The 24,436-nt window shown below is 41.9% G+C and overlaps 1 protein-coding gene across 8 annotated transcripts in view; it reads right to left on the reverse strand.

Annotated features, from left to right (window-relative positions):
- SOX5 (SRY-box transcription factor 5) overlaps positions 1–24,436 on the reverse strand; it is a 422,924-nt gene that overhangs the window by 73,350 nt on the left and 325,138 nt on the right. For 7 of the 8 annotated variants that reach the window (XM_075004792.1, XM_075004831.1, XM_075004821.1 and 4 more), the window contains one exon: positions 17,927–18,073. In XM_075004792.1, coding sequence (XP_074860893.1) covers positions 17,927–18,073 — 147 coding nt within the window. Of the gene's footprint in view, positions 1–17,651; positions 17,660–17,926; positions 18,074–24,436 lie in introns of those variants that run through there. The other variant, XM_075004840.1, reaches the window with a different exon arrangement.

A 24,436-nucleotide genomic window follows, 5' to 3' on the forward strand; every position in this document is an offset into this window, starting at 1 on the left:
GGGGCTCTATGGTCACCGTGGGCAGCAGCCCTTAGCCCAGGGCTTCTGGCTGCTGCTGCGGCAGCTGGGGATCCATGCTGCAGGCACAGGGTCTGCAACCAGTTGTCGGCTCTGTGTATCTTGTGTTGTTTAGTGCAACTGTGTCTGGGAGGGGCCCTTTAAGGGAGCGGCTTGCTGTTGAGTCCGCCCTGTGACCCTGTCTGCAGCTGTGCCTGGCACCCTTATTTTGATGTGTGCTACTTTGGCGTGTAGACGTTCCCTCACAGCGCCTATTTCGATGTGGTGCCGCGCAACGTCGAAGTTGAACATCGACGTTGCCAGCCCTGGAGGACGTGTAGACGTTATTCATCGAAATACCCTATTTCGATGTTGCTACATCGAAATAAGCTATTTCGATGTTGGCTTTACGTGTAGACGTAGCCAATGGCTATGTCTATACTATGTCCAGCAGATAGGAATAAGGGGATTTCGAAGTTGCCGAGGTCCTTTCGAAAAGGAGCACCGTCTGGATGAGCCGTGCGGCAGCGAGCCACAGCAATTTTGAAGTGCCGTGGCTGCCGGCATTCTAATGAGGTGCTGAATATGTATTTCAGTGCTTCATTAGTAAACTTTGAAATGGCCATTTGCATGGCCATTTTGAAGTTTTGGGCTACTGTAGACACGGCCTATATCTAATCAGTTTCATGTCACTGTCTCTATCCCATACATTTCCACAATATTTTGGGTCAAACAGGAGATCTGGAATATTTCAGGGGAATGTTTCATACTAACTTAGATTCTGTTTTCAATTTACTTTTTTTAAAAAATAAAATCACTTTGATTTGATTTTTTTTAATACACTCACCCCTTTTCCTAAACTTTGGCACAATTACTTTGGAATACCTCTACCACAGGGAGCATGATTTCCCACATTTCCTTACCCTAGTTACATTGGTTTTATTTGTGGTTACTCACTGGGACACAGACTGCTTCTTAAAACTTAACTCTAGTAAGGGAAGCAGCCCTCAGTCAGAGGGACCTTAGGCTCCAGAAAGAAGTCTGATGGAAGAGAAAGGATTTTGTGGTAAAGGCACTGAATGGGGACTCAAAAGAACTGGGTTCACTTTCTGATTTATACACACACTTCCAGTGTGAACCTGAATCAGTCATCTAGGCCATGATTGTTCATTAACTTACACATTGGGCTCATCTACTCTAGCCCCTCCTTTGAAGGGGGCATGCAAATGATCCAGATTGGAGAATATAGCAATGAGGTGCTGCGCTACACACACAGCATGTCAGCATAATTCCCTCCATGCGAACTTTGAAGTGGCAGCAAGCAGTATAGTCACAGGCACTATGCAGTACCCGTGCAACTTCTAAGTTCCCTTACTCCCAAAACATTCGAAATAACCGTGGCTACACTGCTTGCCACTGCTTTGAAGTTAGCAACTTTGAAGTTCACATGGTGGGAATTATGTTAATGAGGTGCTGCACATGCCATGTGGCACCTCATTGCTATATTCCGATCTGGTTCGTTTGCATGCCCCCTTCAAAGGAGGGGGCTGGTGTAGACGAGCCCATTGTGAAGTCATTTACATCAGTGCAAGGTGAATATAAAATGTTACCAGATCCAAAGGCTGTGACTTTCTGCAAACGACTATACAAATTTCAGGGTAATGGAAAAATCATGCCTGGAATCTCTCTGCGACTTAGCTCTTGAGCTGCAAAATGGGGATAATAGTACATTCTTGCTTTTAGCTTATGCATCTGATTCTCACTTACAGTAAGGTGACTCTACAACACTCTTCAAATGTAGAGAAGCCTAAAGTGATATAAATCACATATATGCCGACTTAGCTGGGTGGGGATTCCAATAATTTACAGACTTTAAGGTACATGCTAATGAATAAACACACACATTAATATCTAACCACCCTAACAATACAGACCTTTTAAAAAGGGAAATAAACTGTAGTTCCATTTGTATTCAGAACTGCCAGTGACAGGATACAAATAGAACAGACAGTGAAGAAGTGGCAAATTCATTCCTCACTCTGTGAGATGCAAAGGACTATACTCACATCTCACTCCTGATTTTCCACCAGTGAAAAGGAAATCACTACCTAGTAGATTCTTTAATAAGGTTTATGGGCTGACCTTTGAGATGCTGAGCTTGCACAGTTGCCTTTGATGCGATGCTCAGAACTTCTCAGGGTCGGACCCTTTCAAACTAAAACTATTAACTAGGTATCAGCATTTTTGTTGTATTGTAGGAACTCACTACAATTCACTCCCAGAGTTGAGAGAATTATAGAGATGAATTTGAAATCAAATCATAATGATACAAGAACTTGTTGGCTCAGGTTATGGAGATTCTTGCAATTTAGTACTCCATTAATTATATCAAATATGTGCACATCCATACTCAAAATACATCCCATACTATTCCATGAGCTGAAACGCTCTGTTAAAAGTAAGTTTCTGAAAGGCTGAAAGAAGGCAACTGCTTCAAAAAATGTCCCTCAAACGGCTCCAACACCACTCTATTAAGCTGGCCTATTCTTTTCAGGCATACGACAAATGTCTATTAAGAACACATCCAAATACATTCCCATCACTCATCCAGAACACATTCACCTCCCAGAAGCTAATAATGTAAGATATGGAAAGAAGGATAAGAGACCTTTAGTCCACCTACTGGCTGGACCAAAGGCAATGAATCCAGTCCTAGCTCATTTCAAGTAAGTTCAATTGTGTCAAAGGTTACCCACAAGCTATTTCTTGATGGCTCATAGCTGATGTCAACAGATCTCCTTTTATTTTAATGATTCTTTGTCTTCACAGCACTATCGAGCAGGAAAGTTAAGGCCTTTAAAAAAGATTCCAGGGGTCTGACTTATTTACGTGCAGGGCCTTATATGAGGTACTTTTACATAAGAAGCTGGAGAAAAAAAAACATTTCCCCTGCAGCCCCTGCCCCACTACACTTAAGACGCTATGTTTTGTGACTTTCTATGGGCACGTATACTTGAGAGTTGGCTCAAAAGATGTATGCCACCAATTAATTAGGATTAAAATAAGGTACTTGCATATAGTGTAAGCATTAGGTGATTTAATCACTTCAATTATAATGACTCATCTTTATACAGCATCTTTGCTTTTGTGTAAGCCTACAACAGCTTACAAACTAGCAATCATTTCACCCAATACTGACAAGCAGTCATCTGAGGATGAATGAAAACATTGTTTAAGAAAGCACAGGATGAGGAAGTGATGTATGCTGCACTCGAGCTAATTTTAATAGAACACCTGCTCTAAGCACAATTTTGAAATTATCCATGTGTTTGAGAGCTATTTATCTCTTTAAAATGAGCCCAGAAGTCTCAGCATCTTTTATAATCCCCTAAATGTTTGTGCTTTTTTCCCTCGCACAGAACTGGCTTGTGTAGGACATTTCATCCTGATGACCCAGGCAGAGCCACCTGTCCCCACTCCCCAGAGCCCAGGATCCAGACCCATGGACAGGAGACCATCCCATGCTCTACGGGCATTAGGATCCAGGAAGCCAGCCAGAGACTCTAAGCAGCAGGGTCAGAAGCCAAAGCAGAGAATTTTGGTCCTTTGGTGAGCTTGCTAAAGTTTTGCCTGGACTTCTGTTCTGTGATGAATTGTTTTTTGCTCCAAGCCTCCCCGCTTCCCTGATGGTATCTTCACTTCATCCTCACTCTTCTCCACATCTGTCCCCCTCAATCCCTTCTCTTTACTGTCCCTTCTGCCGTCCCTTTAGCTTACTCTCCCCAAAATAAACTCATCATACTGGCACAAATATTCTGGAAACAACATGAAGTTTCCTATCATCACAGCATTTACTGTTCTTTTGTCACTCCTTCGTGTTGATCTTTTTGGGTTAGATTGCAAGCACTTCAGGGAAGGAACCACTTTTTTGTTCTGCGTTTATACAGCATCTAGCCCAAATGGAGTCCTGATCTGTAACTAGGGTTTGTAGTGTCTGCCGTAATACATATAAAAACAACAACAGTAATGTATGAGCAGCTGCTGAGTTTAACACCCAGGCTTCAACACAGCAATAAGTTGTGCAAAAGGTCAGGTGACCACTTTTCGACTTTGAATATCACAAATGTAATGGTACTTGACAAGATGATGCCAACTCATTCTCTAGTCAATTGTGAATGTACATCAGATTTCCCTGACTTATATTAGAACTGTGTGCTTTATGAGTAGTGCATTCCGAGCTCAGTCCACTTGCCTTTGATGTTAAATAAGGCAACTGAAAGTAGTTATATCACCACTGACCATGTTGCTGGCTTTTTATTTTAAACAGCTATCAGTAACCAAATCATGAGAGCCTTATTCATTTGATTAATCCCATGAAATAGAATAACCCATATGAAGGAGAGTTTGCAAGCCCAGAACACTCAGGTCACCCAATATAGAAACATAAAACACAGCTTTGTGGGTAGGATGACAAGGCCAACACTAGACTCTTGGGAGGGATCTCGCCACACTTGGCCATCCATTTTCACTTGGGTGGGTGGATGGGTGTATGTGTGTGTGTGTCACCGGTGGGTCTGAGGACACAGAACTTTGGAACAGAGGATTTGGTGCAAGAGGGTGAGGAGAAGACCAGTGTAGCAACCCTATAAAGATAGGTAAATTTTAACAGAACTTTATACTACTGTGTATCTTTGTATCACCCTGTATTACCCTGTATCTTTTTAATAGGCCACAGACTTCTGTATTAGTCTTTAGATTTGTTATTTTATATACTACTTTCTATCTTTGTATTATCCTTTATATTGGTTATTTTATATTCATAAGACACCTTGTACTGGATTCCATATTCTATCTAAAACTCCATTTTACTCTTTTATTAGCCTGTAAACCTTGTGCTGTCTGTGAGAATGGGTGTGTGTGAGAGCCACCTGGATGTGTAAAATGTGGATACTTAGAGAGTTACTCTCCGGAGCCATCTTGCCTGGACCACAAAGACTTGGTGGCTGAAGAACAATAAGAACTGGACTGTACAGCAGTGACTCACCCAGAAAGGAAGACAGTCCCATCTGTCGGGGATGAGTTACACAGAAACCTGGGGCAGTGGGAAAGGATCAAACCCATCTGCCACTGACTGGTGACTCATCGTGCCTGGGGCAGTGGGACAGAACCAGAACTATGGACTAAAAGCTATAAAAGATGTGTGCACCACTACAGGGTTGGGTTCCTCTTCTCATCTTGCAACATCAGAGCATTGATCTGGATCAACAAAACCTGGCTCCACACTCACTTCTAATCCATCTGGCCAATGGATTAGAGTGAGCAACCTTTGATAACTATAAGCAACCACAAGATGGTGTGTGCATGTGTGTGAGAGTGTGTATGTGTGTGTGTATATATGCCCCTGAGTAAACTATGTATATTATAGTTATATGATATAATGGTACTGTATTCTCAATAAACGCAGCACTCTTGCCTTGTCCTTCTGAAAAGATCCTGTGTGCTTCTTGTAAGTGTAACACCAAAGGCAACGCCAAAGGTGTTATTCCCCACACCCAGACTTGGCAGAGTGTTCATGGAACTTGTATTGGACCAAAAAAGTTTTATGTTTTTAGTCCATGCTAAAGTTATGGGCTGCAATAAACTATTCTTTATATAGCCCTTAACCTGACTAAAGATGAGGTAAATGCTAACCTGGGATGACCAGAGTTCTGAGAATAGTATCCATAGAAGGGGAGATATTTGTTAGAACTTGAAATAACTAAAATACTCAGCAGTCTTATGATATAAACACATTTTCTCCCTCTTGTACAATGAATTAAAATTGCTCTAGTGGCAGTATCACCAAACTATTTCCTTTTCTTTAACATTACTTCATATTTTTCTCTGAAACCTTCAGGGGAGGGGGAAAAAAGCACTCTTCAAACACAACTTCAATAAGCTTTTCGTGCCAGTTTTCCTATGGCTATGTCATGTTGGGTTCTGTCTGTCACTGTGTAACGCCTAGTGTAACATCTTAACTTGAAATCATATAAGAGGATGTGACTGATTCATGACGCGGTGTGTCACTTTCTGGCATGTCAGCTGAAAAGCTGTGCAAATCCATGCTTTACCTATCTATGCAGGCATAGCTCTTAAAAGTGTTTGGGGGTTTTAGCTCTTTTTACCTGGCAGGTGCTGACAAATCCATTCAAAAAGTTGAAAAATACCAAAAATTTACAAATTACTTAAGGTTTGTTACTCAAAGAGCTCTTCTGGATCACTCCATTAAATGGAATATTCCAATCCATAGTTTTCCGATACACAGCCAAGTTTTTCTCTCCATACACTCTGACTGTTGTGAGAAATCTGCCCATCTTTAATAGATGTGTTTTTCTAAACTCATCAGTCAAAATGCTAGACAGTTTTGCTCTTAAAATGCAGCAGAAAATTGGAAGAATAGAAATTAAAGAGCCTATAAGAATCACATGTATTAAACATGTGTGTATTGTACAACTAGCACATAAATACACATGACCGCAAACAAAAATTTATAAACGGTTTTATATGTGGAGGAGGCTCCTCAGAGCCCTTTATTAAACTCTCACTACAAAGCCAAATGGCAGGTTGTGTCAACCTCTTGGCCTCTGATTGGAGTTATCACCAGCCTGGATACAGCTAGATCATTCTTGTCACTGCTTACTGAGGCTCACAAATATACTTCAGAAGAGCAAAGTTTATGCATTTGCAGTTTTCCCAGCACTAAATGTTAAAAAATCTTGTGTCAGCTCCTTCCCCTCCTCCCTCCTCCTCCGTGTCCCCAAAATCATGACTTTGGCTTAAATTCAAATCATGAGATTTTATTAAAACAATGTGTTTTGGATTCTTGTTGTATTCTGGTGCTTTGAGCTTTTGTATACACTTGGGTCCCTTTTCAAGCTTTTCTCTGTCTGGCAACTGTGAGGGATCGAAATTTTTTTTTTTTTAAAGAAAGCTGAGATTCTCACATTTTCATTAACATGATTCCAGGAGCAGAGATTTTAAAAAAGCTACGAAAAATCACAAGACTCGTAATAAAACTGCAAGAGTTAGCCACAAATGCTTTGGACTGCACCCACGCTTCTGAAGAAGATAGTATTCTCCATTTTAACAAGGTCTGCACACAGTCTTGTACAGTTTCTCTCTCAAAACTTACCTCACAATTTCATTATCATAACTAAATGAAGATGTTATGACACAGCTGACTGAACCTATGATTGTGGAGTGCAGAGTTTACTTCCTGAAGTGGTGGGGAATATGGTTTCCTGTCTGCCGACACTTTTAGATTCGGGCACCCCTGCCTGCACCATCTCAGCCTGTTTCCTGGATCATACCGGAGGGAATGGGGATGTACATGCTGCTGAAAATGAAACATAATCCTTGCTGTAGGACATTTAGTAGCTTGGTGTCCACACAAATGACCTATGTTCCTTCCTTGATAGAATTTTAATACGAAGAACCAAGCCAAATGTTTCTGCAGAATACCCCAGTATTGTACTGGTGGAGGGTATTTCTGTCTTCTAAATTTAAGCTCCAATTTACTATGCAGCCCTTAGCTTTTCAGCTACCAACAGGGTGTATACATAGGGTGACCATATACCCCTGCCCAGGGACAGGGAGTTATGGGAGAAGGGGCAGCTCCTCCCAGATCCTCCAAGCCATGGGGAGCCAGGAAGGAGGTGGTGGCTGCCTGCCTTCCCTGAACCCCAGGAGCCCTCAGGAGCCCCAAGGAAGTGGCAGGGACGGGGCAGCCAAGGCACTCCCCCAGCTTGCCTTCCCCAAGCCTCAGCAGCAGGGGGGACGGGGCAGCTGTGGCACCTCCTCCCACTTCCCAAAGACCAGAGGAAGCAGCAGGGATGGGGTAGCCACGGCACTTCCCACCGCCTTCCCTGAGCCCCGGGGAAGCAGCAGGAACAGGGCAGCTGCCCATGCTCCCCTGGCTTCCCCAAGCCTCAGAAAGGAGAAAGTAAGCTAACCTGCTCTCCAGCCAGCATCTGTGCCTGCGCAGCTGCTGGCAGAAAATATGGGACAATTAGTCCCTTTTCTAAAATAAGTAGGGGTGCCTTTTTGGCATTCCAAATATGGGACCGTTGACAGATGGTCACCCTATGTATACAGCCATTCTCACCAATCTGCAGTGAAGAAGAGAACAATAATCATGCTCACCCTTAGTACCTTTTACGCTTTGTCCCCGCTCAATGTGAACTTCATCCCTCTCTTCTCATTCCTGGTTCCTCCTCACCAAACAAAACAAGCCTTCCCATGTCAGTAGCCCAGTTCCTCCCCACAGTCAAAACAATCCACCACTTCTTTAGCTTTCTTGTCAGATGTATAACACCAACTCCAAGAGTTCAAAAGTCATGAGTCATTCCCCAACACATCATTGTTTGGGATTATTTTTATTTGCCTTCTGGTTTCAGAGGTTTTTTTGGAGAAATGTAGGTCACTTTCTCCAGATTTTCGCTGGAACCCTGAGGACTACAACTCACTTAAAAAAATAAAGTTGAGGTTCTCAAATGGTCACTGGACTCCAGGAGTTGGGATTTCAAGAAAAAAACCCCCACCAAATATTGCAAGATTCCTGATCCAATCTTGAAAGTGGGCAATGCATTAGCATTTTGCTTTATGAACTCTGGAGGAGACCAGGCTCCACTGCCTCCTTATGCTTCTTGCTCACTTCTACCAAGTTGCTAGCTTCTCCTTCCCAAATGGAGTCATTCAATGCTCTCCTGTCATATGCAGTGTGGTTGTAGCCCCATGTTGGTCCCAGGATATTAAAGAGTCAAGATGGGTGAGGTACTATCTTCTATTGGACCAACCCCCATTGAGAAGAGGGAGAGAGACAAGCTTTCAGGTCCCAAAGAGGAGCTCTGCGTAAGCTCAAAGCTTGTTTCTCTCACCAGTGGAAGTTGGTCCAGTAAAAGGTATTGCCTCCCCAACCTTCTGCTTTGCTAATGAGGCACTGAATATATATTTCAGTGCTTCATTAGTAAACTTTGAAATGGCCATTTGCATGGCCATTTCGAAGTTTTGGGCTACTGTAGACACGGCCAGAGTGTCTTTGGTGAAGGAGTGTGCTGTTGTCCCATTTGGAGACTGGTTACATTCTTTAGCCTAATGCAAATAGAGATGTTTGCAATAATTTCCTGTCCTCTTAATGCTTTGCAGTAAAGAAGAATTTGGGGGAGCTTCTTAACAGCCCCTGAAAGCAGTAATACAAAGAACAATGGCATGGTTTAAAGCGATACTCTAGGGAGATTTTTCATAAGGATGAAAACCCGGAGGAAACTCTTCTTTTGTAGGAAAAGAGACAAAATGTGGTGTGGCTTTCCTGGTTTGCACAAGCTAAGGAAGGCAGTGATTAATATGAGGGGTCATGCATATGGAACTACTCTCTGTCCTCCCCACTTTACTTCACATCTGTGTAACCTGAAACCCAGTGCATAATTCTGAAGCCTATGTTTTAGAAAAGCTGAGCCTCATGTAAATTTTTGCTTTTTTTTTTTTGGCAGTGGCAGATTTTAAAGGGGTTCTCTCTCTCTCTCTGTCTTGTTTTCATCTGAGCTTGCATTATTAAAAGCATTGACTGAGCCTGACAGAGCTGGCTCACTGGCGGCTGTGCTACAGAGTGAGCTTCTGCCAAAGAGACATCATTATATTGGAAAACAGAGCTTGGGAGAGTTAATCAGAAAGGGAATCCTATGAGTCCCTCCATCTACTGTGTTTATTTTGGGAAGCAGGGAGAGGCACCGTGTAACTCTTCATTATTTTTGTTGTTTTTTAAACTTTTTTTTTAAATTGAGCAGAGAAGAGCATCATGTGTTCTTGTCAAACATATAATTTCACTATGCTTAAAAAATTATGGTTAAAAATGTCTCGGGCTTTATCTACACTTACAATTGATCAACAAAACTTTAGTTTTTCACCTGTACTTTTTTTGCTGCAGTGAGAGCAAGTGTGAATTCTGCTTTGTTGGTGAGAGTGTTCTCCTGCTGACAAAGCAAAAGCCGCTCGTGGGGACCAGAATCATTTTGTCAGAAAGAATGCGGACAAACAGCATTCACACATACCGACATTTAGCAACAGGCTGTGCCAACGCAGTCTTGCTGCTGAAAGCTCAGTAGTGTAGAGAGTGTTTCTGTGCCTAGCTGTTTGCAATTATTGTGTAAGTGGAAAAAAGGAACAGAGAGGAACACACTACCAGTCACCAACAGTTCTTTCCAAATATTTCCTCTTAGCAGACCGAAACAGTAAAAGAGGTTTCCAGTTAAATGAACAGGTTGGTTACATTTTATCCATCCAGGGATGAACATACTGTGCTACTTAAGGTGGTGTTTAAATGTCAAAGCTCAGAAGCAAGTGTCAGTCACTCGCTCTGTATTTATCTTCTAATCTATAATATGAATTGCAAGTGTGTATTAACTGTTTTAGAACTGTGTTACAACACTGTTGGGTTGCTTGAGAAGGATAGTGGGGAATGTTAACCCTGAACAATTATACTTTTGAACATGGCTTAAGTTCACACTACTTTAACTGTAGTATGGATACAGCTAAATGTGGTTGCTCATTTTTGACACAAATATTTAGTCAAAGTTTGGAACTCTGGGGATGTTCCAGCTGGGGGTAGAATCTGGTATTTTTTAATGTAATCTTGTTTATTTATAAGGAATGTAAAAAAAGGTCCTGCTGCTCCAACTACAGGGGGGAATACAAACACAACAACAGTTTCTTAGCTTACAGTAACAAGCCTCTTTAGCCAACATCACACCCCAAAAAAACAAAACAAAACACCTCTCTAACATTTTCCAGATTTATACATGGCTCTCATAGGTCTGCTATTTGACTTTGCCACTTTGTGTCTGTTTCTATTGAGCAGCTACGTCTACAGCTTATTGGAATGTTGACAGCTGCTACACAATTTTAGGTGTACCAATTGAGTAGCTAAACTCAATTTTGCAGCCATCAACTTTGGTCCCTGTGCTCACTGCAGAATGTTGACGGGAGTGCTCCTCCTATCGACATTCCTTAATTCTTGTGGCTCGTAAGGAATTCCAGGGTCTACATTGACCCCAGAATGCACGGTTTCGTGCATGCATGTAATGGCGCCCTGGAAGATTGATCTTCCGTGGCCAGTGTAGACCTAGTCTCAGTCTCTCTCTAAAGCACACATGTGCACACACATACACAATACTGAGCACAAATCACCTTTCCCTACCGAGTCTAAAACTCCTAGGCAGTTCATTTAATCCTTTTGTCTTAGGTTGGGAGCTTGTGATTAATTTATCCTAACCATTATATTAACTGAAGTGTGAGGACCCATGCATTCAGTACCTCTCAGAATAACATTATTTCTATTCCAGTGTCAAAAAGTCCACTGGATTCCTTTAGAGGGATTTCCAGATTAGTGGAACAGAAAAGACTGTGTCCATTCATTCCAAAAACATCCTTTAATAGTGTGCACATTCTACATAGGAATAGCCTCACCTGCCGATGAAAGGCACCTTTGAGGCACAGTTGAGCAGTTGCTGAAAACTTGCATCAATAAAGGGCTGTATGGTTGCCTTTAGTATACTTGCACTAAGATATTTAACTCTGTTCCCCTCTCTCTCTTCTAGGACCATGCAGCAAAGTTGAAAACCATTTGGTCCCATCTGTATTGGCTATAAACACTACCTACACAGTTGAGGGTCACAATGGGTCATCCTCCTAATGCAGACAGCCCCTTCCTGTCTCTGATCTATCTCTCAGTGCTGTTGTGAAGGGGACTTATTGTTGTATCTAAAATGCTTTGAAACAATGAGGTTAAAAAAATGCTATAGAAGGCAGAATGTTGATATTCTTCATTTGAATGAGCAGTGTATTCAGCATTCATGAAGTAAATTCCTTACCTATAGCATGTTCCAGGGTGAAAGCCAACACCATCACAAAACAGGAAAAGCCCTATCATAAGTGCAAAAAAATAGTCTTGCCACTCAACAGCTAAACTGACAGCAGGAATTGGTGGTTTGATGGGAGAAACAATCTAATCTAAAACTCCCACGTACAGAACACTAGACATTAAGATTCTGATGTTCTGTTATGTTTAAGCTGGGGTCAGATAAAGTGGACAGGACATACTACAGCCAGCTGGTTGCAGCTTTCTGATTTGGACCCACCCAGGCCTTGTATAAGATGGAACAGGAACGATCCTAATCTAATTGACATTGCTGGCACCAAGTCTCTCACGCCGAAAGCCCTGCAAATCTGTGAATATCTGCTTTACATCTTCAGGAACCTGCATCCTCAGGTGTGGGTGCCGATATCCCTACCTCATTTTTGCAGAGTCAAATACAAATTATGTCTCTAGAACCATGCAGATTTGTGGATATCTGCTTTATATCTATGGGTATCGTCACCTGAAGATGTGGATGTGGATGCAAATACAAATTTTGGGTCCATGAAGGGATCTACTCATCTTCTTCACGGCCCATCTCATTATCTCCTTCCCATTATGCAGGGGGTGAGGATATGCCTAGTGCAAGTGACTGCAACACTGGCTTGGTGTCAACAGATACTTTCCCTTCACTAAAGAACCTTCAGACAGATTAAGCGGAATTTGCACTTCCTGAGAAAATTTGGCCCTAAATTTTTTGAAGTTGATTCCATTGCTGGTTACAGGCACAAGAGCAAACTTCTAATCCATTCTTCTCCTTGGTGATCAGAGACCCAGACAAAGAGAAAACAAAATACCAGCCTCACCTAAGGATCCACACTGACATTTGTGTGGACATTTGCAGTTGAAGAGAATCTGACTGTGTATATCCAACTGGTTAGTGCTGTTTCTGGCTTGTCTGAAGCACCTTTCCCTTCCTTGTCACAATTCCCAGGTGCTACAGCTGGGTAAACAGTAACATCATGGCCAGAAGTATTTGAAAAGAACAATAAATGTGATCTGGGGACACTGTATTCTGTGGTCTTTGATGGAGACACAACTCTGACTTGGGTCAGGGCAGGGGTCCTAACGGGTTAAAAGGAAAGCACCCGTGAATTCTCCTGTCACATTTCACACTGAATTGCTCTTGTCTTTGCAGAGGGTGCAGACAATACATGACACTTTGGTGAACATCAAGGAAACATTTAGGTGCATTTACAAGTTATACCGAGCATGGATGCTTACTCCATGGGTGCTCCAGGGCTGGAACATCCATAGGAATAAAACAATGGGCTCCACTGATGAGCTCCTCCCACCCCTTCCAGCACCTCCCACTTCCAGTCCCACCCCTGCTAAGGCAAGGGACAGGAAACAAGGGGAGAGGAGGTTGCCTGCTTTAGGGTAGGGGAGTGGAACAGGGTGGGAAGATATGTGAGGAAAGGAGTTTGGGGGACAGAGATAGGGTGGGAGCAGGGTTAGGGCAGAGCACAGATTGAAAACCCTAATAAAACCAGAAATTTGGTGCCTCTTATTGACCCAAGAACTAATATGCCTTGAACAAATACAGCTAAAGCGCAGGGAACGTGCAAGGGATTGCAGGGGAACTTGAGGGCACATGAGTGATGTACTGTTTTATGGTTGCTGAGCTACTCCTTTTTTAATACAGACACATTTAAAAAGACAGAGGGCCTACATCAAAAGCTCACCGAGGCCAGTGAGAGATCATACTTGTAGCTAAGAACCTTATTGCTATGAAGAGAATGTCTCTTCAGATACACTCATTCTCTCCCATGTTATGCACATTAGGCAGCAAGTTAACTGTTACTCTGGGTGGTGGACTATGCCTCTCCTCCAACACTGAACCTGACTTGTGCCTATTCTCTCCTTCCCACTTCTGCCATAGCCACCTTGAATATTTGACTGAGCTGCATGAGCAAACATGTGCTTAAAACAGACTCTGGAAATCCAGCACAATTTGGCAAGTTGCAGAGATAGTTGCCTTTCACAGGGGCTATGGAGGAAGCCTTGGTAAATTTGAATAGTGTGATTAACATGCCGGCTGTCACAAAAACTGCTAAAGGAGAAGCTGTGTTAAAATCCATTTCCGCAAGATACACACATTTTCTTTTGGATCCATTCCACCAGCCCTGTTTCTTAAATCATTTATTTCTGGCAGACAGATTCCATTCCGGAAAAATGCATGACACCAGCGCAGTTTCCTGCCTGAAAACTCAACAGAATGTGCAGCAAGACATAATAGTGACTGTCCTCTGTGGACATCCTCATGCCACAAGAAAGTAAGAAGTGATTTCGAACATTTGGAGACACAACTGTTGAAAGGCAAGTGTGATATAGAAGATGGCAAGTTAGTGTGAACAGATCAGTGTTCAAACACTGGTAGGAGCCCCTGATAAAAGGCTTGCCAACATAGAAGTTGCCAAGGTCTTAGAGGGGTTTCAGTGATGTCTCCATGTCTTACTGGATTTACAGTATGAACCTTGGCAAACTCCCCCTGATGTTTGTTAGCACATCTAGAGCCAGCAGTTGTTCCATCTGCTACCAAGTCGACTTTGAAGAATCCTTGCAAAGAGCAGTAAGGGAAATTTAAATTTCTAGTCATGGGGGAGGGGGGAATCATGTGTTTTCAAAAGGGACCCACAGGTCTTTTTCTGTGAATGCCTGAGCACATTTCCAAAGCTGGGCGAGTGTAAACTATGGATTGCACAAGGAGATTCAATAGACAAAATCTCCTGAAAGCTTGTCTAAGGCACCAACTGTTCATATATGGACACTTTATGTATTACATCTTAATGAGGCTTCTACCACTGAAAAAACAACATGATCTAACTTTATGAACAGGTTTTGTCCGGAAAAATTAGACTGTGAAACCCTCTTTATGGGTAAGAGTTGAAATATGAGGTAATGAGAAGCAAAAAGTGCTGGAAATAAGAGCTGTGCAAACAAGCTCTGTAAAACCAATGGAAGACCCATGCAGATACAAACTAAGGCATATCACCACGTGTACTTACACACAGTTCAAATATGCAGAATTCAGTTTCTTGTGCTATTGAACATTCACCTCCATCTTCCTATCTTAGCCTTTGCCCTGTTTTAGAAGTTTCATTTTAATTTGTGTGCACACTATAAAGATTACTTTACTGCTTAGTGTCATATATATACCATTAGTATGTATGTGTGTGCATATATTGTATATATAAAATTGTGTTACTGTGCTTGAGTTCAAAGCTCCGTGTAGCGCTTGCACAACAGCACAGGCAGGTCAGCTGACCTTTCTACAATTCTCCTCTCTCTGGTGCTGAGGACAGACAAAGTGATATGTCTGTCATACGCCATTATCATTAGAACAGAATCTTGTTCTTTTATTACAACTGAACTCCGTCAGATTTCTCAGCAGGAATGCTAAGTGAAATCAATGTCTTGGGTTTCCAGGCTGAGCTTGGAGGTCACAGCCACTCTATCATTTCTCAGCATTATCCTTACGCTCTCTCTCTGAGCCTCCAACTGGCACACAGCAGATTGAAAACAGCATGCATCAGAAGGCTCATGCTGCACAGTTTTACAGCCTTTTGGAGCCCCCCTCCTTTCCTAGTAGCCCACTCTTGTGTGTGTGTGTGTGCATGAGCACACACATGCGCAGGTAAGTTTTGTTTGCATGCTTCTCCACGCTATAAGCCAAAGATGCTACAACACCTATGCATAAGAAGCAACAGAACAGAGCCGATTTTGATAGCTACCAAGAGGATGTCTTGCTGACATTATCAATCTGGTAGGCCTTATAATTCCACAAATATCATAATATAAATACTGTCCTTCCACAAGATTTCATCAGATATTCAGTTTGTGCCAGGTATATGCAAAACCAGTCTGAGAATCTTAAGTGCAGTGGAATCTGTTTAACAAGCTGTTGGACACAAACAGAAAACTCTTATAAAATGCCTAAAAATCTCCTGTTAATCATACAAACAACTATCTGAAAAAGAAATACACTGCCGAAGGCCAAACGGCTATACAATTGACAGCTTTGCACTACACGAAAGAGATGTCCCTCCGACGGAAAAAATCTTTGGGAAGTCAGAAAGTCTGCACCGAGAAGAGGAGAAAATGAATGCAGACCTTCAGATTCATTCATTAACACAATGGGATCTGGCTCCCATGTATTCCTTTCATTTTTTTGACCATGAATCTCATTGAGCTGACAATGGTATTCATTTATTTGTCAATCTATTTTTAATCTGTACAGCCTCTACTGTTAGGCTAAAAATTAAGATGCTATTGTCAATTCAAGGAATCTTTTCTGTCTTGATAAAGGAAGTGGACAGCCTGCTAGAGGACACTGAAGGAAAGAAAGGACGCGTTTCATCAGGTTTTTCCTGTCCCTTAAATGGGGGTGGCTATCTCCTTTCCAGTAGTTTTACAATAGCTAAAATAGGGAGTGCCACTTCAAAATATGACCAAGTTCCTAAGGTCACCTGAGAAATAATTTGAGTCAGACTTATTCTGGACAATGGATTTAATGAGTTGGTCATTAGATGGACAGAACAGCTCAAATAATAGACAATTAGGAGATAAAAGCGAAAACAAGTAGAATTTTCAAAACCATATAAGTGATTTAGGAGCACAACTTCCACTTTAATGTCAGTGTGACTTGTACTCTGATGTCACCCAGCCGCTTTTGAAAATCCCAGCTAATATATTTGATTATTTATCTGTTATTTATAACTATTTCTATCTATAATCAGACATAGACATAAATGGCGGTACAACCTGTGTTGTACATATGCAAGTAGTTTCACTGAACATCATTGGAGTATTTCCCCTGAACACAGAACTTGATCTTGATTCATTGGCACGCTTGGTTCAGGTTTATCACCATCCTGCTCAGAATGGATATGGTTGCTGAAACAATATCTACAGAATATTAATGCTAACCCAAAGAGGAAAGCAAGCAGAAGATACGGAAGACATTTTCTTCAAGCTCTTATGACCCACTGTATGCACCTCTGAAATAAATTGACCAAAATTACAGATGTTGATTTTGCAACACAAAAAAGACTTCTCTAATTTATTCAGTATGTTCATTTAACCTACGTCACCTTGTCCAGGTAAGGAACATGGAGGGACAGTGATATAGGCATTTAAAAGTATGCTCAATTTACTCTGAGAGAATCTAATTCTGACTTTAACCAACCATATCCTCAACAAACAACTGCTGAGAAATTACAGAATACCAAATTAATGTCACTTGGCCAATAGTCCTATGAAGTTCCAACATGTTATGGACTATGATGCATTCTGTGCCTTTGTTTTAGCTGGAGTCAGCTTGCCAAACATAGGCAATGTTTTAAAGCTCTGACTACAATGGCTAACCTTTCCTTCAAAGAGAATACATATCTCATACTCCTATCACTTCCAAATTACTCTTGGTAGACTCCTTATTATATAAACAAGATTAACCTCTGTTCTGTGATACAACAGCGACCAGCTGAAAGCCAGTCCTGCCACTGGATTCATACAGACAGTCCCCACTGATTTCTGTGCATGAACCCAAGACAGAATTTGGGCCTGTATGAGATGCCATGCTATTATCACCTTTTGCTGCAGTACCACTCATAGGGGTAAAGTTAAAGGTAAGGGGGAGAACAGGAGTTGTGTGCTAGAATGGGAGGCATGCAGCCTTAGTCTTTTACCAACGTATGGAAGAAATAACCTTGTGAATCAGGCACCAGATGGGATTCTTAACAGCTGCATTCAGTTCCAGCTCTTACTGGCTTCCTCTGAGACCTTGGGTATGTCACTTACTGTGCCTGAATACCCTATAAGTTAAAGAGGGATATGAGTGTTTCCCCTGTTTCCCAGAGGTATTGTGACGATAAATCTGTAAACAACTGGGAGGTCATCAGGTATCATATTAATAGGGACCAGGTAAATACTGAGATAGAAACACAAAGGTGCAACATGTGCTCCTTTAAAATGGCACAGTACCTTGCTTTTGGCTGGAGGACTGTTTGTGCTCTTGTCTGTGTGGATACTGGTAGGGGATACAGCAGCACCAAGGCTGCCTTGGGGTATTCCAGGTATCTTGCCTCCCGGAGACACTTGCATTGCAGCAAGCTGGGCAGCATACAACTGCTATAAAGGAAAGAGAGAGAGAGAGAGAGCGAAAATCAAACACAGCCAATAATCAAATAAAAATACCTTTCAAAATTTCTGCTGCTACACATTCTGAATTTTTTCAGCCATGTATTTAAAAAAAAATCTAGCACACAGGCATATGTGAAGACACGAGCTGTTACTTCAACTTTTGTGAGTCATTCCTCAGGAGACTCACAAAGAAATGGTCTTGCTTCAGTGTGCCTCCAGGGATTCAAAACAAATAACAGTCCAACTTCATGCCTTGGCTGAGCCATTTGATTAATGGTTTTGCTTCAAAAGAAGACCTGACCATAAGAGTATCTCATCTCATCTATACCATAATATCACTTCACCTGTGACATGTACAATCGTCATAGTAGCAACAAAGGGTCCTGTGGCACCTTATAGACTAACAGAAAAGTTCTGAGCATGAGCTTTCGTGAGCACAGACTCACTTCATCAGATGCTGATCTTGGAAATCTGCAGGGCCAGGTATAAATAAACCAGAGCAAGGGTGGGGATAACAAGGTTAGCTCAGTCAGCAAGGGTGAGGCTTACTACCAGCAGTTGATCTGGAGGTGTGAACACCAAGGGAGGGGAAGCTGCTTCTGTATTTAGCCAGCCATTCGCAGTCTTTGTTTAAGCCAGAGCTGAGGGCATCGAATTTTCAGATGAATTGTAGCTCAGAAATTTCTCTTTGGAGTCTGGTCCTGAAATTTCTTTGCTGTAGGATGTAAATCATCTTACTGTTCACTCTGCTAGTATGTTACATGCTTCTCACTTACTGTGTGGCTTTCCACTTTTGACTGTAAGATCTTTGGGGCAGAAACTCTGTGCTATTTTGTGTTTGCAGGTGGTCCTTGGGCAATATTTTAATAAATATTAATAATGATGAATTACTATTTGTCATTATATTACAGTAGCAACTGAAGGGTACAATTAAGATTGACACCTCTTTATGTTAGGTGCAGCAAAAACACACGGTCAGCATAAAAAACAATGTCTAAGCATTAAAGGCCCTGAGCTATCAAGGGATTTAATGACTCTTTAACTTTAAGCATGTGAATAGTGACATCGAAGTCATGTGTTCAAACTTAAGCACTGGTTCAACTGCCTTGCTGGATTGGTGCCATGAATTGAGAGGAAATAGATAATCTGGCAGTGCATGCAAGCAACGCAGACTCACAAGCAAGGGAAAAAACAAACACCATGAGCATGAAAAGCAGTATGTGATACAACACAGGCTGATTTGTGTGTGGAGGAGAATAAAAGTGAAGCTAAATAGAAGTCTGGATAGTTCAGGGAACCATTAACAGGATAACAAAGTCTGATTCAACCCCAAGCCAGACCAGATCCACAGTGGTGACTTCAGCCAGGGGAGAATGTTCCAAGCAGGGCTCAGCAAAACAATGTTCAACTTCCCTCAGTGGTAGAGAGATATTGCCTTTGGAATATGTGCACAGATAACACATGGGCTACGTCTACAAGAGAAGCCTCTGTTGACAGAAGTGACTGTTGGAAAGGATTCCCCAGCAAAACTTTCATTGACAGATTGTGTCTACACATAAAAGCAGATGGAAAAAGCAATCCACTCTGTCAAGAGAGAGAAGCCAGAGTGCCCAGCCCTCTCTCGACAGAATGGCTTACCGGAAGCTCAGAAAACAGGGCTGCCCAGTGAACTGGAAGCCCTCTCTCTTGACAAAAGTGCCCTGCAGCATCTACACAGCTGGTTCATCGACAGAATACTGTTGAGAGGGGCATTATACCTGAATGTGGAAGAGGTATAATGGTGCCAGCGAATGTACAGGGTTTTGTCAACAAACTGTCAAAGAACATTTTGAGTGTAAACGCTCCGTGGATTTTCACAACAAAAGCCCCGTTTTGCCAGGAAAAGCTTCTCATGTAGACATAGCCATGGAGCATGTGTGTTCTATAAAGAATATATGATAGCATGGTCAAATGTGCAGATTTCATTGCCAGGACTTATATGGCTCATGCATAGTGAAGATATGAGTGAGCTGTGCAAGTCATCTTGCCACAGTGTTTTCTCTATCACTTTTCTGTCTGTACTTGCCCACAGTCCTGGTCATTTTATTTTCTTTTAAAATAAGCTATTTCTGCTCATTTAAATTTACATAATTCTGCCCAAAGTCCTTCCTTTTTTCCTCTTTTCTCCCCTTCTTCTTTTAATATTCTTCTTGGTTTTGTTTTTTAATTGCTTCATTTTTCACCTCCACTTGGCCGTGTCTACACTAGCCCAAAACTTCGAAATGGCCATGTAAATGGCCATTTCAAAGTTTACTAATGAAGCGCCGAAATACATATTCAGCACCTCATTAGAATGCCAGCAGCTGCGGCACTTCGAAATTGACGCAGCTTGCCACCACGCGGCTCGCCCAGACGGGGCTCCTTTTCAAAAGGACCCCACAACTTTGAAAACCGTTTATTCCTATCTGCTCTTAAACTGGCAACACAGGCTCAACTGCCCTAATCACCCCTATGCAGAGGGGGGCAAAAGGCTGAATTTGGAGAAGGCAAGTGAAACTTAAGTGTTGCATAGGTCTCGTACTGGCCCACTGTTCTGGAGTAAATGTTGTCCTCACAGAGGTGGTATGTCAAAAAGTGTTGACACATAATGGTGAAACACGGAGCAGTATGGAAGGCCATGTCTCCATTACCCAGAAGATTGACCTGCTCAGTGATCTTCCAGGGTTCAATATTATGCACCTGGTAGGGGTGCAGAACATTGACCTTTCATGGCTGGCAGTTGACCACCCTCTGCTCCTCATTATTGCAAGGAGTAAGGGAGATTTATGGAAGAAACCCCCTTTGACCTTCCTCAGTGAGGGCAGTCAGGTAAGTCAACTGCAGATAAGTTGATGCTAGCTACATAATTGCCGTAGCTAGAATTGCGCATCTGCAATTGACTTACATGCCTAGTGTACTACAGGACAAAGAACAGGACTGGAAAGGAATCTTCCAATGCCACTAACCACGTTTGGAATTGTGGACTGAGCCAACACTTCAAAAATGTGGGTTACGTTGAGTCTCATCATTAAAAATGTACTCAGATATGGTCCCTGTTCTGTCTTCATGGCTATAATAGTTTTAATTTTTTTTGTATGATTAATCTTCTTCACTATGAATTCGATGCTTATCTTAGGAAACATATCAGTTGTACTGAGGGAAGTCTGTGTAGGAAATTGATGCGACTTGGATGAATTCACTGCTCATTTCCAAAAAGTATGTGGAGAAATTAGAGAAAAAAAGGTGGGTGGGGCAGGAGAAGGAGGAGAATTCACCCAAAGCAATAGGCTCGACGCATTCTCCTCTTGAATATTCTTTTTAAAACACTGGTGATATGCAGAAAGCTGCCCCTATCAGCAATATATGGTAAATCTGCCTAGATTTCACATACACAGAGTTCTTCATCAAAGTGTAATATATGAAAAGCAAAATATTAAACATTCCTTTTGTCACCTGCCACCTTTTTTTTCCTTCCAAGGCTTTCTCTACATTACCCAGTTTTGTCTCTGAAAACTGCCTTGCATACACTGGAACATGACTTTTGTCAAGAAAAACACTCAGGTTGGTGACAAAAACTTCCACTCCTATGAGAGAATTTTTTTTCTTTTTCCCCTCCTTTACTGCCGACAAACAACCAATGTAGACACTGTTGTTTGTTTTGTCAAAGACATATTTTCCACCAGTATCCCACAATGCCTGTTCAGTGTTTTGATCTCTGCTGCCCTGTAGGCATGCACCCCTCCCCTTTCAAAGCTCTGGGGAGCATTTGCCATCTGAGGCTATGTCTAAATTAAAGGATTTTGTTGACTAAATGGCCATTTTGTTGACAAAACCCACAGAGTGTCCAGATTGCCAAGCGCATTCTGTTCACAGTAAGTCAAAAGAACACAGTGCTTTTGTCAACAGCCGTACCCCACTTGGCATGAGGAAGAATTCTGCTGTTGACAGAGATCTGTTGACAAAATGCTGGTCTGGACATTCCAGGGGGACGGGGGCCTCTATCAACAGAAAAGGCCTCTGGGGAACCACGTAACTCTGTCTGCTGGGTGTCTTTTTTTGCTGGTCACTCTCTGTCAACTAAGCAGATTGCCCTTTTGATCCACCCTGTGGTCTAGAAGTGATCTGTCGACAGAAGTTTTGTCGCAAGGTATCTTACAACACAAACGTCTGCCGACAAATGCCTCTAGTCTAGCCATAGCCGGAGTGTGCTGCTCATCTGGGGAACAAAGAAATAGCAGATCATTGGAGTGCTCCTGTTCTGCCATGCTCTAGGAACACAGAAACAGGCCAACTGCTGCTGCAGGAGGAGCGGGGAGAGACTGCTCTGTTGCGTTGGCATTCCTTAGCCTGCAGAGCTCACAGAGCTACTCTTGATGCCACACCCAGCAGCTGAGAAGGCTGTCAGAGAACGTGGAGGGGAGCCCAAGATGCAATCAACTTTGCTGTCCCATAATACCACACTGCTCACACTGCCAATGATGGTGTCCCCAGAGTGGACATGTTCTGTTGACAGAGGGAGGAAGTGTGAACACCCACTGGTGAGTTCTGTTTTGTCGACTTTTAGTGTTGACATACATTTTGTCAACAAAACTGTGTGGTGTAGACCTACCCAAAGACTGCTAGACCAAATTGACAATGGAGTGTCTAATTTGCTAACAGCAGAGTGCATCTACATGAGTGTAGTCTTTAGCATTTGAGTGCCCAAGTGGCCATCTGCTTGTATAAACAAGAGATTTTGAATACAAGGGGTGCATGGGCACAAATCAAAAAAATTTCTTTTATAATCCAGCCCCTTTTACAAAGCAAATTTTACTCGGCCATAATGGCTGACTTTACTGGTTCTGTTTATGGAACCTCAAGATATAGCACAGGATCTTTGTCAACAATTACGCCTTTTTATGCATTTTTTCTTCAAGATATCACTGGCCCAAGGTATCTGGCCAATGATCACTGCTTCATCTTCATTGTGCCCTAGGCTTATACCCATCCAAAGCCAATCAGTACAGTACTAGAATCAAACAGTGTATAAAGAGACAGAAGTTTTTCAAAGTATCAGAAGCGATATTGACAACAGCTACTTGGATGAACCACGTTCATACAGTTTAATACTTATCTGCCACGGTTCTCGGAAGCTGCCATGCACATTCACATGCAAGGAGGAATCTGTGGGACAGCTTTGAATCACATCCAGACGCTATGGCTCCCTAATATTGTGCTGTAATCACAACTGTAGGAACTTATCAATGCACACTTCCCATCAAAGGCTAACAAGATGTGTTAGTTTTTGTGATAGTTGATCATTGTAAATGTTGTGATTAAGATTGGCTGTCCCTTTCAAATTAGAGTGTTTCACTGGAAAATTGCCCAGGTAACATACGTATTTGTACATACAATGTACATGCTTTATGACAGTAACTGAAATGGAGTGGCTATTTGGAGCTCACATTGAAAAGGAAATGTGACAGTCTTTTGGAGAGAGTTTTTAGTAAAATGTTAAATATGAATTATTGAGAAATGTCAAAAAAGGAAAAATAAATCTGCCATTTATTTACAGCCATTTAAGTATTTTTGCCTGAAACAACAATGCAGTTTATTCATGCTGTAATTCCCATTATGCAGACTCAGATCATACAATTGTGTCAATGTAGTTCTTCTTTTAGAAATTTGAAGTCAGTAAAGTGTCCTTGACATTGTATTGTTCTCTAAAAAGCTCAGGCTAGATATTTGTTTACTATCAGGATGTTTCCTAAGATCTTATGCCCACAGATTCCTGAAAATTAATTTAGAGCACTTGATTTAGTAATTGTACGTCCTGTTTGAAAGAGGAAAATTCTCTGAGTGTTTATTTGACAAATCTTGTCTCATAGTATCCTGCTTCACTTGACTAATACTGTAAAAATCATTCATTTTTATCCATTAAGTGAGTAGAGCAGTTAATAAGTGAAGAGTGGTTTACTGTAAATAAGGCTCCACGCATTCAGACAGCTAAACTGTAATTAAGACATTCCACTACTTTACACACATCTCCTTAAGCAATTCTTTCTCCAGTTTTATTTATAGATTTTCTGTTTAAGTTGTGATATACAAGAGGGAATTAAAACAGGGATATGCTGCAGTTGTTTTAGAATGAATGCTGCACCAATGACTGTCAGTCTCAACATTTTTTTCACTTCTGTGTTAGGCAACAAAGCTACCCGAAAATTGATTATGGTCTCAGTCTTTCAGTTGCATCTGTGTGGGCAGACCTATTCATATTCACAGACCCTGGGGCTTCACATGGACTATGAGTCCACTTGTGTGGATGCAGTTTTAGGATCAAGGTCTGAGCATGTT

This window comes from Carettochelys insculpta, chromosome 1, assembly GCF_033958435.1.
Source record: "Carettochelys insculpta isolate YL-2023 chromosome 1, ASM3395843v1, whole genome shotgun sequence".
Classification (NCBI taxonomy): Eukaryota; Metazoa; Chordata; order Testudines; family Carettochelyidae; genus Carettochelys; species Carettochelys insculpta.